The following is a 16,017-nucleotide window of genomic DNA, read 5'->3' as shown; positions in this document are numbered from 1 at the left end:
GGAAGGCGAACAACGTTGTTGCACGGGTCGCACGGCAGAGTATTTGAGCACGCACGTGACGCTGCTCAATAAATTCGATCCGCGTTATCGTGCCAGTTCTCACCTTCCTCTGTCCTCGACCCCCACCTTCCTCTCCATTGCCCCTCGCTCTTGATTTGCACGCAAAGATGGTCTACAAGGTCGCTGGTAAGCACCTCTGCAAGAGCGACAATCATTCCAGCTTGCTGAAATCTCTCGCCAGACATTTCTCTCGCCGCGTTCGGTCGCAAGGAGATCGAGCTCGCTGAGGTCGGTCTAGAGCACCTCAGTGCTCAAGTATGTCCTGACAATTTGCGATACAGAATGAGATGCCCGGTCTCATGTACATGCGCGAGAAGGTGTGCTGGACTTGTTTCCAATCCGGACGTCGTAATGAACCATTTTCTGTAGTACGGTGCATCCAAGCCCTTGAAGGGTGCGCGCGTCGCTGGATGTCTGCACATGTAAGTAGACGGCTTGTCCTCCCTCACAGATTACTCACAACCTCTCCAGGACCATCCAAACCGCAGTGCTCATCGAGACGTTGACGGCTCTTGGCGCTGAGGTCTCATGGTCTTCATGCGTGGGTGTTAGTTTATCCTGCCTTGAGGACCGTACTGAAGCGGGACATATTTCTCTCCGTACAGAACATCTTCTCGACTCAGGACCACGCAGCTGCCGCGTTGGTGTTTAATCAATCTACGTGAGAACATTCAACTGATCGATCTCACATTGATTAGCATCGCTGCGACTGGCGTCCCCGTCTTCGCTTGGAAGGGCGAGACTGAGGAGGAGTACCTTTGGTGCATCGACCAGACCCTCTGCGCCTTCCCCGATGGCAAGCCCCTCAACATGATCCTCGACGATGGAGGTGACCTCACCAGCCTTGTTCACGACAAGTACCCCCAGTACCTCGCCGGCATCCGCGGTCTGTCTGAGGAGACCACTACTGGTGTCCACCACCTCTACCGTAAGATGCGTGAGGGCAAGCTCAAGGTCCCCGCCATCAACGTTAACGACTCCGTCACCAAGTCGAAGTTTGACAACTACTACGGCTGCCGCGAGTCGCTCGTCGACGGTATCAAGCGTGCCACCGATGTCATGCTTGCCGGCAAGGTCGCCGTTGTCGCTGGTTTCGGTGACGTCGGCAAGGGTGTAAGTGTTGCTCGCATGTCCCATTACATTGTGTCTGATCGTTGTCTAGTGCGCGCAATCCCTCGCTGCCTACGGTGCTCGCGTCCTCATCACTGAGATTGACCCCATCAACGCCCTCCAGGCCGCGATGGCTGGTTACGAGGTCACGACGATGGAGGAGGCTGCTCCCCGTGCCAACGTCTTCGTCACCACCACCGGTAACCGTGACATCATCCGTGGCGAGCACTTCCTGGTGATGCCCGAAGATGCCATCGTCTCAAACATCGGTCACTTCGATGTCGAGATTGACGTTGCCTGGCTCAAGGCCAACGCAAAGTCCGTCGTCAACATCAAGCCTCAGGTTGACCGCTACACGATGCCCAACGGCCGTCACATCCTCCTCCTCGCTGAGGGCCGTCTCGTCAACCTTGGCTGTGCCACCGGCCACCCGTCCTTCGTCATGTCCTTCTCCTTCACGAACCAGGTCCTCGCTCAGATCGCGCTCTGGACGAACAACTCCGCATTCCCTCTCGGCGTACACATGCTGCCGAAGGAGCTGGACGAGGAGGTCGCGCGCGCGCACCTTAAGCAGCTCAACGTCAAGCTGACGTCGCTCTCCGACGAGCAGTCCAAGTACCTCGACATCCCCGTCGGCGGTCCGTACAAGCCCCTCCACTACCGCTACTAGACGCGTCGGGCGGTAGGACGATATCGAGACAGACGGCCTCAACGTGCCCTCACCGATGAAAAAGGTCCTGGGAAGGGATTTTCAACATCCCGATTTTGTTGATGGCTAGTGGCAGTGCCTGCGCGCCGCGGTGGGCGTGTGCGCTGTGCTGGGGCGCGTCGCGGTGCGGGTGTGGGGAGTTACATGGATGTATTCTCTTGGAGAGTGGGCCTCAACGCGCCTTGTCTCTTGCAATCAAACATATTTACGCGATATACACTCGTGAGAAACGTCAGCCCGGCTGGTCCCAATCAGGTTCCAAGATTCGCAAGTGCTCATCAATGTGGTTCGGTGCAGGTTGCTGTTGCGCAAGTCTTGCCGATGTATAAGTATAGGATATCGAAACGGGTGAGGCGATCGCCACGTCGTCTGAAATGAATCTGCTCAGCCAAGGGGTGCTGCGTCACGGAAGTATCTCATTTGAGGCCTCAATTTGTGTCCCGAATTGTATGCTGAGACTCTCTAGGTCAGGAAGTCGCCGGGCGGCTGGCAAAAATTCGGTCAAGGACGCAATGTCGCTAGGTCTAGACTGCATGGACCTAGCATATATATGGTTGAGTGCCAGCCCCGTCGTAGACGGTCAGCCTCCGAATGTTAAAGCTGGGCGAATCGAGTATCGATACCTGGTGTGCTCTTGCTCTCGCTCCATTGCTATCGTCAAGCTCTCGACCCTCAAGACCGACGAATCCACCGCCATGGCGCCCGCTCTTGGTACCAATTCGACGGCCTCGTCTTTCAATGCTACTGCTGCATCTCAATCTGCTGCCGCTCATCTGTCGCCTCTTACTGCTCTCGTGCTCACAGTCATGCTTGCTGTCCTAGCCACCATCGTTTGTAGCGTCGCTCTCGTCCGGGTCCTCATACAATGTCTCGCACTCAAGAAACAACTCGCGAAGAGGAAGAAGAAGCAGCAAGCGATTCGCCCTTTTGTCTTGCGTTCTGGGTCGAGCAAGGTTGAACTCGTCGCGGGCTCGCAGGGCCCGAAGCCGCTCCTGCTTCCGACTATGAACACTGTCAGGTCTTCTCGCGGTAAAGCGTCCCTCGCTAGCAGGTTCCTTCCGAAGTGGGGCGCCACCAATGTCGAGCGGGTTCGCTATCGTCCCTCTGTACCGTTCCTGCACACTGACCGCTGCGAACATTAGATCAGCAAGGCCGACGTCGAACACGCGCCGAGCCCCACTCTCGTCGGCTCGGACTTCGAGGACAAGCCCAAGGACCTCCTCAGCCCCGAGTGGACTCCCAGGCTGCTGTACTGCAGCTTCCCTATTGCGCGGGACGTTCATCCCTCGGCCACTATCGTCTCGCTTCCTGCTCCAGTTGCAACTGCGGAATCAAAGCCTTTGGTAGCGATGTTCTCCGAGGACCTCTCGGCGCCCACGCTCGAAAGCATCCCCGAAGCCGGGCTCACCGTCGACATCGTCGAGGTCTCCCCGTCCGTCTCCGGCTCGGCCTTCGCTTCGCTCCTTGTCGCGGCTGACGTGAACGCGCCCGGCGACCCCGCGGCGGTCCCGACTATCGTCGTCCACGACTGCAGCCGACCTGGTTCTGCTGCCATGCACTTCGACGAGGCTGACGACCGTCTGAGCCTCCGCGTACCGTCGTTCAGCTGGCTCCCGTATCTAGACGACGAGGAGCCTGAGGAGGCTACTGCTCACGAGGGTTCCTGAGCTATAGTGGTTGCGTGTGATCAGTCTGTACATAGTTTCGGCTCGTCTCTATTCGGTGGTTAGGCTGTCGTAAAAACGTCCTCGTTGTGTTAGACGGAGAAGGCACGCTGGTATCCCATGGTCCGCAAAGAAGGGTGACAGATACAACAAGATGACGTACAGATACGAATTACATAGGCACAAGTATCGTGAGGAAGGCTACAGCCCGGACGGACATATATCAATGATTGGACGCACTATACAAGACAATACTTTTGCACGCGGTCCGCACAGCGGCCATAGATAATCATAGACAGACTAGAGATAGTCGCTGGAAATGAGGTTGTTCACGACAATCGCATCCTTGACTTCAGGCACGGAAGGCGACGTCAGGGTGGTAGGTTCGGGTGGTCAATGGTACGTGGACTTACTGCGGTTGATGACGATGGCGGTGGTACTGATGTCCTGGTAGCAATGGACGTTAGTTGGGTGGAGATTGTAAAATCAGAATGTGGTCGGGCGGGACTTACGGTGGCACAGGTGACGTGGACGTGTAGTTGCCGTTCTCGAGCGGAGTTATGCTTGCACATGGCGACGAACTTGCGCTTCAGGTCTACACCAGACCACGCGTCAGACGTAGGGACCAACGTAGTGGCAAGACGACAGACAATCGCAAACATGTTCGTGTTCGTTAGGGCCATCTTTGTAGCTCTTCACATACTGCGCGAAGGACACGCCGGCCTCGAGCTTGGTCTTGAGGAGGTCAGTCTTATTGAGGAGTAGGATGAAGGTTGTCCCTTTCAGGAGCCGGCTCATGCATATTGTCTTCCACAGATTGAACGAATCGAGCTGCGAACACGCCTCAGTACAGCGCGACACAGCGAGTGCTCCTGCGTACCAGCCTGTTCACCCTGCGGTCTTCCAGCAAGACTTCGTTGAAGCCGGACATGGGACAGAGGAAGAGGATTGCGTCCACTGACAGCAGTCAAGTCGATTCTATCGTCCCAAGAGAAAGTAGACGCGACTAACCGTCATCGAAGAAGGGAGCCCACGAGGCTGGTACAACGTGTGAACAAGTGTGCGTAGTCGGTGGCCAGAGTCACTGACCTCTGTGGCCTTTTGCGCCACCGACGTCGTAGAAGACCCATCGGTGGCTGGGTTCGCCAACTAGAGAGGACTTATCAGCCATAACATGCAATGGAGACGAGGCCTGGGAGATGTACATCGTTCCACCGAGATGATGTGTTGCTCTACGCCAATTGTCTGGAGGCGCGCTCGGAGGATATCAACTGCGCAGTATGAGAATCATCCAGAGGCGCGAAAGGTGCATACGCACGCGGCGTTGGTTCATAGTCTGCAGCTGCGATACGAAGCGCGTCGTCAACGAAACTAAGAGTCGTCAGCCAGTGACCGAAACCTCAGACCGAATGAACACACAATCCAGACTGATCTCGCAGGACTACACCTTCTGCCTCCAGTCCCTTCTGCACGTCCGGGTGTACCCACAACTCGGCAATGTCTTCTCGGCAGGCATGTAGGATTTGCCTCGCCTTATCCAGCTCGTCCGGACGGGCTCCCATCTGTGAGTTCCACTTCCGGCGCAGGAGCGCCTTCCATCCAGACCCTCCGCGAATGGAGACTTCTGAAGCTCGCCCATAGTACCATGGCGTGGCCTCCTCGACGTTGACCGCTGTGCGCGCCGGATCGTCGGCACTCAACCGCTGCACTAGGATGAGCTCGACCTGACGCAGAGGCGACAGTCGCACTCGGAAATGCCGTAAGAGGCTGTCAGCATCACCCAGCGTGTTTCCGGAGAAGCTACGTGAGTGGCGCAGCTCCGAGAGGGTCGACGACGGGCCGCCGGGCAGGAGGTCGAGAATGAAGTTGACGGATCTGATGAGATTGAGATGAATGACTGCGCGCCACGCCTCGGACTCGGCGTGGAAGGCCTCAGGTGCGAAGTGCAGCTGGAAGTTCTTCAGCATCGTCGACTTGCCCGACTCGGCCTGGCCTGGCAGTCCGCATCGCCGCTCAGCTCGCGTCGCACGTAAGTAGGGGGCGAGGGGGACACTGACCGAGCAGTAACACCCTCGTGGAATGCCTGTGCTTCCGCTGCTCTACCCGCTCCAGCTCTAGCTCCCTGTCGATTGCGTCCGACGTTCGCTTAGCCTCCTTCTCTTCCTCGACCCGCACGGCGCGCTCGAGCTCCGTCTCGCCCGGTGGAGGATGAGGGGGCCATGTCTCTGGTGTCGTGGGGGTGGCGGGCTTGGACCAACGCATGAACGGGACAAGAGCGCGGGCATCTGCTGGGCCCGGGAGAGGTGGACTGCGAGAGGCTGGCGCATGCGGATAGAGAGCTTTATTCCGAACTTGTCGGCGGTTATGTGCATCATCTGGACATCTCTCCAGATCGAAGAGTAAGATCCACGCATGGAGATCAAGCCTCGCGGCGATATGGTGGCCGCTGGTGTTTGCAAATACAGTAAGTACTACCCGCTTTATATGATCCATTCGCCATGTTATAATCATTGCTAGAGACCACAAAGGAGGAGGGCGGGCGGCAGTCTTATTTGGCCAGTGCCAGTGCCCCCACCATGACAGTCGGAGTGGTGAACCACTATCGCATCGCGACCGCCACGGCTGCTAAACAGTGAACTCAATCCGGAGTCGGTGATTGCAACTCAGCGCTCAGCGCGTTGTGTTAATCTTCGTTATGTCACAGGCGCATGCTGCCCTTGTTGCCACCCGCGGTCCACTCAGTCGACTTGGTACGAGGCTTGATAGCGGACCCGGCTGTACACTTAAAGTAGAGGCTGGTAGAATGACAAGCAGCATGGAACTAAGTCCTGATCAGCCCCTGGATGATTGCACAGGATCAGTGGAATGTACCACCGCCCACGGACGATCGGTGCTTGCCCACATGCACACCACTGTGTGGTACCGGTGCAGACCGGTGTGCAGCCACCTTGCCCAGTACATACACTGGCGAACATATGATACGTCCACCCCGGAGCTTGTTCTCAGCAGGCGGGAAGGCATGCATACTCGAATTTGCTTTTTTGAACCTTCTGCAGGAGCAATCAAAAAGACCACCCGAGCGCCCGCTCCGGCCATCCAGGTCAATTGCATGGTGGCCGTCACTGGCAGCTGGTCGTCAAGGTGTGGAACAGCACACCTCCGTGGCGCACGAAGTTGATACAAAGCACACGACAGCCCAATCTGTGTATGTGAGCTCCCAGCCACCGAAGTACGTACCGGCGGCCGGGAGCCAGGTTGCACCCGGTCAACAACTCAAATGCGGGCGACTCGGGCTGTCATCTCAGCAAGACGCTCGATTGGCCTGGACCGGAAGCCCGTAATAGAAAAACACAGGGATGATTATGCACAGGAGGGGATAGTAATAATACCGGGGAACGATCGTGGACAAGATGGTGGGCACAGTATCAGAGAATACACGTACGCGCGACATGACAGGACATGGAGAATATACGGGGTGCCCAAGAAGAGACGGAGATAGCTTAGCGTAGCGGTGGATATGCGTTGTGTATGCGATGAGAACATTGACATTCGAGGCTCGTGCGATAGTTTGTCACAGTACCGATAGCAGACCGGGTAGAGAGTGAACGAGAGACGAGGGGGAAGTCCGAGGTGGAGTCTTGATGCTCTTGCTGGTGGGCCGGCGACCATCGACGGCCCATCTCGACATAGTCTAACAATGGTGGTGCGCAGGAAGTTATGCGCGGGTTTTGTTCGTTGATCATGTTAATCAGGCGACGACTTGTGTGTGTCGGCGATACCAGTGACCAGAAGATAGCGATGAGAGGCTACGGCGGCGTGGTGAATTGCGCAGCTGCGAGTCCAAGCCCCAGACGACGACCCAGCCACGTCCATCTAGATGATACTCAGGCCTCAGCAGCAGGGCGCTCCAGGACGAAAACGACATCTTCCTCTTCCTCTTCGGCCTCCTCACCGTGTTCAGCCGGGGAATTCTCGCCATGCGGAGGAATGTATTCAGCAGGGGCCTTCTCTGATGCACCACCCTCCGGGCGCTCTGCACCCTCGACAGCGCTCTCGGGGGCATTGGGAAGCACATACTGCGCCCATTGCAGCATGCGCACGAACTCGTCCCGGACCTCGACGAACGTAGATAGCGTTAGCACGTCCTTCACGAGCTGCAGGTTCGGCGTCAGCTGCTTGACGCGCTTGAACGACGCGAGGAGCGGTATCGATATCCACCCGCGGGAGTCCATCTGCGCGAACATCAGCGTCAGCATCAGCATCAGGTTCGAGTCCCCATCGATGTACTTACGTGTTGTCGGAGGAAGAAGTCCTGCGCCATGTTCTCAGGGCTGAGGTAGTACTCCAGCTGGCCCAGGAGGTAGTACCGAATGGAGTCCAGCGGGAAGGATAGCGGCGAAATCGGCATGGGCAAAGGTGCGCCGGGAGGCAAGTTCTGAAAGAATGGTGGATAGGCAGGTGCAGGGTAGCCTGCGGCATAGGGGTCGTACACAGGAGAGTAGTACGTCGTCCCAGAAGGCGGTGGAGCATAGTACCCGTTGAGGTCAGTCTGCAACGACGGTGGCTGCTGAACAACGAAAGGCGGCTGGCGCGCTTGCGCGTTGGGGTATGCGCTGCCGCCCCTTGAATGTGTCCTCGCGTGGAAGGTGCCTCTCCCCTCGTACCCACGCCCGCCTCCGCGCCCCCTACGGCCTGCGTACCCACCCCGCTCATGGCCACGATCGTACCCATAGCCGCCCCCGAACGACCCCCGCCTCGAGCGACCATAGTATTCCCGCTCACCGCCCGCGGAGGCAGGAGCGTAGTTCTTCCGCCCAAAGCCGTACCCATAGTCCTTGACGCGCCAGTCATCGTTCGGGCTCTCGGTAGTGGATAGAGGCGGTAGTGCTGATGGTCCCGCATACGAGGGCGAGTGTGCGGAGGCGAATCCGTTCGTGGTGGTCATGATCGGGGGCAAGACGGGCTGTGGCGCGTAGGTGGACGGGTAGACGAAGGGCGGCGAGGCGGCGTTCATTCCCGTCACGCCCAGCGCAGGACCGGGAGGTGGTGGTACAGCCTGCTCTGCACCGTTGACGTGAGTGTGTCTGGGACCCACCTCAGCAATGATCTCCGCCTCCGCCTGCATGGTCGTGCCAAATTCCCACTTAGTCTCCCCGGGCTCCGTCAGGTCGATCACCTTCACAGCCGCCTCGATCTCCTCGACTGGGCCCCGCACTCCAGAGGCGGCATCCTCGCTTAGCTGAGCGAACGGTTCCGACTGTCCCGACACCGACCGTGCGACGGCGGGGACAGTATCCCCGACCACGAGCGTACGTCCCTTGGAAGATGTACGCGATCGTATGCGCGCGGGTCCCGGCTCACCTGGCGCGACACCTATGGCGAATGGTGCTCCTGATTTCGTCGTGCCATTGCCCTCCTGTGGTTCCTCGCTGGTCACGCGCAGCTCCAATACCTCTGGCTCCTCGCCATCACCCTGACTTGCTGCAACATCCGAATCTATCGTCCCGAAGCTCAACTCCCTCGTCCTCCGGCCCCTCTCAACCGGCGCTGCGCTGCTCTTTGTACTCCCAACCTGGGTCGCCTGCACTTGCTGGTCTGCAGGATGTTCGTACGTTGCAGGCGGAGGCAATACGAAGCTGGGATCGCGATACGTGGTCGAACCCTCATTCTCCCCCGGCAAAGAAGGTCGACCAAGCATCATGGGCGGTGGAACGCCCTCAGGGGCAACCGGCGATGTGCCATGCTGCCAATACATATACGGTGGGTACGGATAGCCGTACGGCGAATACATCGGATAGGGCGGCGTCCCGGCGAAAGGCACCGGAGGCGGCGGCTGCAATCCCGGTGTGGAATACAATGTTGGTACAGGAGCGATCGGGGGCAAGCCGTACTGAGGGTGAGCTGGTGAGTCGGAGGGATGAGGCGAGTGATAAGATCTGGGCGGCATGGGCACGTAATACGGAGGCATTCCTGGCTGGTCTTGCTCGCCTTGACCGGAGCCTCGTCTCCCCAGGCTCGGTGGGATGCCGCGGTAGCCCATCGCGCCTTGGACAGCGTCAGGAGGCGGCGGGAGCGTAGGCTGGAAGGCCTGAGGCGAGCCGGTTTGCGACGAACGCATGCTGATGCTGCGACTTGCGCCTACCGGGTACGTCATGCCTTCCTCCGGCAGGCGCCGCCCGCCACGTACGAATGCGCCAGGAGGGCTGGATTGCGTGCTGCCTGTCCTGCTCTGCGTCTGCGACTGTGAGACAGACCCAGCATGCGAGCCCGACGCGGACTGGCGCGTCCCTCCCGCGACAGACTGCGTCCGGCTCTGACCTTGAGAGCCTGATCCAGACGCCGACGCCGAGCCGGACCCCTGATTGGAAGGTCGCGAATGCGCATGGAGATGTTGCGAAGAGCGGTTGCGTATATGTTGTGCTCGTTGCTGGGCATCCGCGGCAGCCTGTAGCTCGGTTGCTGGGATGGGTACCCATTTCGGCTTTTCACCTGCGAAGGACAACGCGGTCTGCGGGTTAGTATCGATGCGCAGTGATGTCCGGACGGTACCTCACAAGGCGAAATAGAAGCGGTGACGAATTGGGGAGCGGACAAGGTTATGAAAGAGGAGACGCACTCTTCCGTGTGGACCCTGGTGCCTGCTCGCTCTCTCTGTCTCCCTTCTCTCGCCCCTTCACGTTCTGCTCGGAATCAGTCTGCCCACTCCCACTACTCACAACTTTTCCGACCTCCGGCCAGCTTTCAGGATCATCGGTAAGAGGTGCCCGCACCCGCGAATGCACCACAAACGCGTCGTGTTCAGCGTTTCCGTGACCACCGTTGCTCGTGCCGTTCGCCACAATTGTAGGTGGCGCCGTTGCATGATTAGTGACATTCTGTAGCTTGGAACTTGACGAGCTTGCAGGCTTGGGGGTGTTTTGGGAACTAGGAGAAGGGTCCTGAGGGCTAGGTGATGGCTGTGGAAACTGCGAGGAAACTGGTCCAGATTTCGCTCGGGTCTGCACTATCTGTTCCATGCGGCGGTTCCAGACATTCACAGGAGGAGGCGCGAGCTTTTGTGCAGTCAACGAGGTAGATGCCGCCTCATTCTGCGGCACCGAGGGTGGCGAGTCAGCAGAGGGTGATTTTACGTCACCGTTCATGGTGGGTGTGGCCGATGCAGGAGGTACGTATGAACTCGAGCTCGGTTGTGTGGCGGGAGATGTAGGCATCTCAGAGCCTGGAGACGGCATTGGTTTGGGAGCGGTCACCTTCGTGTTTGGGGCAGTTCCAGATGCACCGGTCGCCGAGGTTGATGGCTGAGGAGACCGTTGGACAGCAGGGCCATTCTTTGGCTTAGCAGGCTGCGCGCCCTTTGCGCGGTCGGCGTACGATTCAGTAGGCCTGGAGAGCTGTGGTGGCTGCGAGGAGACCATGCGAGTAACGACCAGGTCGTCCGATAGGAGGAGTTGGTGTCTGAAGACGCGCAAGCGGGCGTCGGCGAAATAGAGCCTCGTATATCGATCAGCGGGGAGATACGGGAATTCACGGGAAGGCGAATGTCGAGACTTCTCCTGGGAAGTGGGCGGGGAAGCGGGCGGGGAAGAGAGTAAGAAGGAGCGAGGATGGTGGTTGGAGAACAAGTTGGTGCACAAGGCTGCAAACGCGCTTTTCCGCGCAATTCAGAAACAAGGCCCGTTGATCATTACCTCACAAGGGGGTGCCACTATTAGTTACGTTATTCTTTGTACGTTGTTGGCGCAAGAAAATAACATGAGTTACCAGTGTAAGGCTTATCTAGACCGATTTGGTAATTCCAATTGCAACTAATCTTCCTTGAGTCCTCTCAACGGTTTTGATCGAATAGACCTCAGGCTGAAGTTTGAAGCTCGGACCCTGCGCGAAACGTTGATATATCCGCGGCATGGTCTTCCAGAACTCGGGAGATATAAAATACTCATAATTGTTCTCAGGACTGACATTCCAGTGTGAGCGACAACAAATTTGTCAGAAACCTTCCTGGTCATGGAAACCCCGGCGGCAGTGGTGGGCTCAGTACAGTTGTCATATATCCTACCTTGTAGAGACGACTTTGTCCACTTTGCCTGCCGAGACGTACGTACTGTGAGTACCAGGGTGCAGTGCAGTATCCTCGGACAGTACATCGACCATGGAGTCCATCGGACGCTCGCGGGTTGTCGATCTGGCATCGTATGGTCTGTTCTCCAAGCTGTCCACCTGCGCCCGGCGATTCTGGTCTTCTGCTTACGATTGTGCGATGAGCGTGGTGCGAATCAGGCGCACGCAGTACCGCGACGCGATGATAATGCGATCACATGATCGTGAACCCACCTCCGGAACGTGCCAGTGATCGTCCTGTCCGAATGTCACTTTGCCTTTGCAGTCCGCGTCGTCATATGTATACATCGACATTGATCTCACAGTACCACGAGCCTGAGTATCAAGTAGGGTCTGTATGTCGAATACTCCGCTGAGGGATCAGTATGGCCTGGTACCAATGCCGGCGCCATTTGGCATATCCTTGCTGGACCTTGCAAGCCACGTCGGTGACGGCCGCCGACTCGGAGCTCGAGTGTAGATATCTTCTCAGGCTCGCGGTCTTACAGCTCGGCTTCTGATAAGGATGAGACTATCCTCGGTACGTGCTTTGATGGACACACTTGGACTCATGTATCGATCTACGGACACTTTCGATCCCCAAGATGACCTCCCGTCTTTGACCGGGAAAGTCGTGGTCGTTACCGGCGGAAAGTGAGCATCGCATCTTCATCCTTTGTGTATAGCTGACGACGATTGGCCTTCACCTGTAGTGGAGGCATCGGATACGCTACGATACAACACCTTGCCCGTCACGGCGCCAAGGTGTACATGGCCGCTCGGGATGAAGCGAAGGCACGGGCATCCATCGACAAACTGCACGATGAAGGGCTGGCTCCCGGAGATGGGCAAATAATATGGCTACGGCTCGATCTGAACGAACCTTCTGTAGCGCGAGCAGCGGCGGAAGAGCTGCTCTCCCAGGAAGATCGTCTGGACATACTGAGTATGTTGTTGCTACCGTTTGCCGGAAGTACGAGTTGGCTCAAGAAATGAGTAATGATGATTCCCAGTTAACAACGCGGCGATGTGAGCTCGACCTGCGGCTCACCGTTGGAGGAACTCCTGCTGATGCTTTAGGTCTTACGAAGGCCTCGCGGTCCTTATACAAGAGCACAACATGGTGAGCTGTGCACACCACGGAATTCGTTACTGTACTCATAGTCGTATACATTGGTTTGCTAGACATTCAGGATGCCATGATGACCAAGTACGCATGCCCTCTCTTACTTCAACTGGGTCCTGAGGTGAGAGCTCGTAGTCACATCGGTCCGTTCGTCTTCACGATGACCCTCCTACCGCTCCTTGCGAAGACAGCGGCGGAACCGGGCAGCGATGTCCGCATTGTGAACGTCAGCATCCGTTCATACGGTCAACGGACAGCCATGATTGACTGTCGTGCTTCTTGAGGTTTCATCCGGAGGCATTGCATTCCTCAGACGGGGGATTCGTTTCCGCAATCGGGATGACTTCAATGACGAACACAAATGGGACATAATACCGGGTCCTAGCCTCGCCAGATACTGTGCTTTCACGTCTTGTATCCTCGCATGAGCTGTACTGACCGACAACACCTCGCCCGGCAGGCCGCAGCAAGCTCGCGAACGTCCTCTTCACAACCGAGCTCCAACGACGCTTCAACGAGGCCGGCACACCCATCGTCACCATGTCCGTAGACCCAGGCCTAGTGCGCACCGGTACGTCTCCATCCACCGCGCCCCATCTCATTTCCTTACCGACCATACATGCCCTCATTACCGCTGTGATTCATCGCCTTACCCCTGCCCACTGACAGAGGGCGTTGAGAACGACGCTGCATCGCAACCGCCCGGTGTCTCTCACGTCATGTCCCTGCTCATCCGCGCGCTGTGGACACCGCCCGCGCGCGGCGCTTTCACTTCTGTGTTCGCCGCGGCTGCGCCGGTTGTACGCGCACAGATGGAGCGCTACAAGGGCGCATATCTGCAGGCCCCTGGTCGCATCGGAGCGCCTCCGCATGCAGACGCACGGAATCCTGCGTTGGCGCGGGAGCTGTGGGATACCACGAACCGCCTTCTGGAGGAGATGGGAATAAAAGTGCACGATGCACGGCGGATGGCGAGTTGAAGCAGCACGGTGAAAGCTTCCACTTACACTCGCAGCGGCGGTGATATGAGGCGATTGCTATGCGACTCACTCTGTAGCACGCCGCTACACGAGGACGACACGAGAGCCCTACCTGACGCTCAAACCACACTGGTGTCCGCGTGCATCGGAAACGAATGACAGCGGGACTTCTGCCCAATACAACAGCATTGTTCGAAAACACCCAAACCCAACACGACACATTATAAGGGGAATACACCAGACAGTCCACGAGTGACACACCAGGTCATCCAAGCAAAAGTCCATGTGAGAAGCCAAGTACAGTAAAGCAATAAAATTACGGAGCGAGCGTGCAGAGTCGGCGGTCATCGGCGGGTCATCAGCATGGAGGTCGAGGGTGTAAATACACACGCAGAACACCGATCAAGAGAGAGAGAAGTCCAATAAGGTCCTGGGTGGGATGTATACATAGCCGCCAATCCTCACAGGCAGGCTCAGAGCAACGGCAGCACGCTCCCGGCGATGAGGCCTGCGACGCACATCGACATGAATAGTACACCGTGCAGGCTGACGCGCGGCAGGGAGGCGTCGGACGTCTGCGTATGCGACTGCGTTGCGGAGGAGGTCGACGCCGTGGACGAAGTCGTCGCGGTCTTGCTCGCCTGTGCGGCGGCGAGCGCGGCTCCGGTGGCGTACGTGCGTACGTAGGAGACCTCGAAGTAGGCGTCGTCGTAGTTGCTGCCGTTCCCCACGACGTTATCCAAATACTGCAAATATCAACCACTTGTGAGTGCTGTTTCTGCGGATCCGGTGGAACGTATGATCGGGACTCACGCAGTCGTGGTGCGGTCCCGCGTTATAGCACTCTGAGTCGTAAATACCCGGGACGCCCGCCCTAGGCACGAGAATTCGATCATGAGGACTTGCAAAGGCTATAATGGGACGATCGGCGCTCACCAGTCGCCACACAGCGTGATGTCAAAAATGAGCTGCTGGGGCTTGAAGAATTTCGTCGTGTTGCACGCCTGGTCGTTCGGGAAACTGGCAGTCGGAGTGCCCCAATCAGAGATATTGATCGACGTCGAGGAGCTGCTGAGCGAGGCAGGCACATTCGGCCGCTGGGAGATGAAGACCGCTCAGCGCCATCGTATACAACACTAAACGACACTCAATGAACTCACGCTCCAGAACCACATGCTAGTGCGCAATTTGTCAGCCGTGCGCCTCTCCAGGTGTCTGACCGTAAGAACTCACTAGATACCGGAGGTGTCGTACTGTGTGGCATACACACCGCCTCCGGCTGCAGCGAACCCGGCCTGGTAGCTGTTCTGGGTATTGATGCCTACAGTGCATCCTGACGCCTGGCTACAGTTCGTGTCGATGTTGAACCCCGCCTGATTTGGCGGGTTGTCGTGATAGCAACCCTCGGTCGTGTGGATAGCGAATTGGTTGTTGGGCTGGGTGTTGATACCCTCAACAATGTCTGTAGCGCGGGCTGTCAATTAATGCTGCGATCGCGTAGGGGGAGTTGCATTTCACCAATCTCGCCACCAACCGGCCAGTCGGGTGCCGTACTCCAGAAAGCAGGCCAGACGGAGCACCCCCACGGCATGTGGAGGGCGTCAATGATCCATACGGTACCGAAGTCATAGTACTCCTGGGACGTAAGACGGATCTGGTGAAACGAAGAGTGAGCGAGAGGACGGAATCCGTTGAATTGTCAACGTACCGAGTTGCGCCGTTCACCGGACGCAACCGTGGTGAAGTTGTCTACCTTGATGATCGCATTTCCAGCGTCGTTTACGTAAGTGAGCTTTTGCTGCGTCGCAGCCTCCTGTGTCAGGTAGGTGACGTTTCCTGGATCCCATCAGTCTCAGATGTATGTCGATTCGTAATGTGTTGTGCGCTTACCTAGGGTCAGGTTGTCCCACTTGCCATAGTAGTCCCAACCGTCGAAGAACGTATTCCCTGAGTAGTCATGGATGAGCTCGTATCCCAGTGCGGCGCTGGCCAAGGAGAGCATTGTAGCACAGAGGACTTGGCGGTGTAGGACCATGACGGGCAAACGAAATGAAGGGACTGCCCGGTACACGCGGTACGGCGGAGACCTCGGGCTGCAACAAGGCAGAGTACGAACAGGACGAGAGGAAGGAGGAACGGAAACACACGGCGCGTTAAGACTGAGCTTAAGGCCCTGCTAAGGCCCGAGACGCGCCCGTGTACAGCAGGCCCATGGCGGCGCAAACAGACCGGGGTTGGACAGATGCCAAGCTGGGTGTTTGTCTCCGACAG

The 16,017-nt window shown here is 57.5% G+C and overlaps 6 protein-coding genes across 6 annotated transcripts; 3 read left to right on the top strand and 3 right to left on the bottom strand.

Moving 5' to 3' along the window:
• Positions 1–111: 111 nt before the first annotated feature.
• C8Q71DRAFT_764312 (putative adenosylhomocysteinase) lies at positions 112–2,094 on the top strand. The gene is made up of 8 exons (XM_047924059.1): positions 112–186; positions 242–288; positions 342–377; positions 430–482; positions 532–601; positions 666–700; positions 759–1,173; positions 1,223–2,094. The coding sequence occupies exons 1-8, from the start codon at positions 168–170 to the stop codon at positions 1,838–1,840; spliced, it is 1,293 nt and encodes a 430-aa protein (XP_047777574.1). The 5' UTR covers positions 112–167; the 3' UTR covers positions 1,841–2,094.
• Positions 2,095–2,142: 48 nt separating this feature from the next.
• C8Q71DRAFT_105738 (uncharacterized protein) lies at positions 2,143–3,743 on the top strand. Its single transcript, XM_047916283.1, has 2 exons — positions 2,143–2,967; positions 3,022–3,743. The coding sequence occupies exons 1-2, from the start codon at positions 2,254–2,256 to the stop codon at positions 3,544–3,546; spliced, it is 1,239 nt and encodes a 412-aa protein (XP_047777573.1). The 5' UTR covers positions 2,143–2,253; the 3' UTR covers positions 3,547–3,743.
• Positions 3,744–3,843: 100 nt separating this feature from the next.
• C8Q71DRAFT_858804 (G-protein alpha subunit) lies at positions 3,844–5,805 on the bottom strand (the record flags this gene model as incomplete). The annotated part of the gene is made up of 11 exons (XM_047927561.1): positions 3,844–3,893; positions 3,957–3,990; positions 4,056–4,138; positions 4,194–4,374; positions 4,424–4,500; positions 4,555–4,581; positions 4,633–4,692; positions 4,749–4,814; positions 4,862–4,914; positions 4,963–5,536; positions 5,601–5,805. 11 exons carry the CDS (start codon positions 5,803–5,805, stop codon positions 3,844–3,846), a joined length of 1,410 nt encoding a protein of 469 aa, XP_047777572.1.
• A 1,622-nt stretch (positions 5,806–7,427) lies between these two features.
• C8Q71DRAFT_858803 (uncharacterized protein) lies at positions 7,428–10,958 on the bottom strand (the record flags this gene model as incomplete). The annotated part of the gene is made up of 3 exons (XM_047927560.1): positions 7,428–7,775; positions 7,835–10,092; positions 10,160–10,958. 3 exons carry the CDS (start codon positions 10,956–10,958, stop codon positions 7,428–7,430), a joined length of 3,405 nt encoding a protein of 1,134 aa, XP_047777571.1.
• A 1,229-nt stretch (positions 10,959–12,187) lies between these two features.
• On the top strand, positions 12,188–13,890 carry C8Q71DRAFT_764288 (NAD-P-binding protein). The gene is made up of 9 exons (XM_047924058.1): positions 12,188–12,294; positions 12,354–12,586; positions 12,654–12,669; positions 12,732–12,763; positions 12,826–12,850; positions 12,902–12,992; positions 13,051–13,165; positions 13,227–13,337; positions 13,436–13,890. Exons 1-9 carry the CDS (start codon positions 12,194–12,196, stop codon positions 13,744–13,746), a joined length of 1,035 nt encoding a protein of 344 aa, XP_047777570.1. The 5' UTR covers positions 12,188–12,193; the 3' UTR covers positions 13,747–13,890.
• Positions 13,801–15,781, bottom strand: C8Q71DRAFT_870418 (concanavalin A-like lectin/glucanase domain-containing protein; the record flags this gene model as incomplete). The annotated part of the gene is made up of 8 exons (XM_047928327.1): positions 13,801–14,492; positions 14,560–14,620; positions 14,683–14,843; positions 14,907–14,922; positions 14,980–15,208; positions 15,265–15,400; positions 15,455–15,582; positions 15,637–15,781. 8 exons carry the CDS (start codon positions 15,779–15,781, stop codon positions 14,220–14,222), a joined length of 1,149 nt encoding a protein of 382 aa, XP_047777569.1. The 3' UTR covers positions 13,801–14,219.
• Positions 15,782–16,017: the final 236 nt, after the last annotated feature.

This window comes from Rhodofomes roseus (genome assembly GCF_022264815.1).
Source record: "Rhodofomes roseus strain CIRM-BRFM 1785 chromosome Unknown C8Q71scaffold_13, whole genome shotgun sequence".
Classification (NCBI taxonomy): domain Eukaryota; kingdom Fungi; phylum Basidiomycota; class Agaricomycetes; order Polyporales; family Fomitopsidaceae; genus Rhodofomes; species Rhodofomes roseus.
This window is presented reverse-complemented; position numbering and strand designations above follow the sequence as displayed.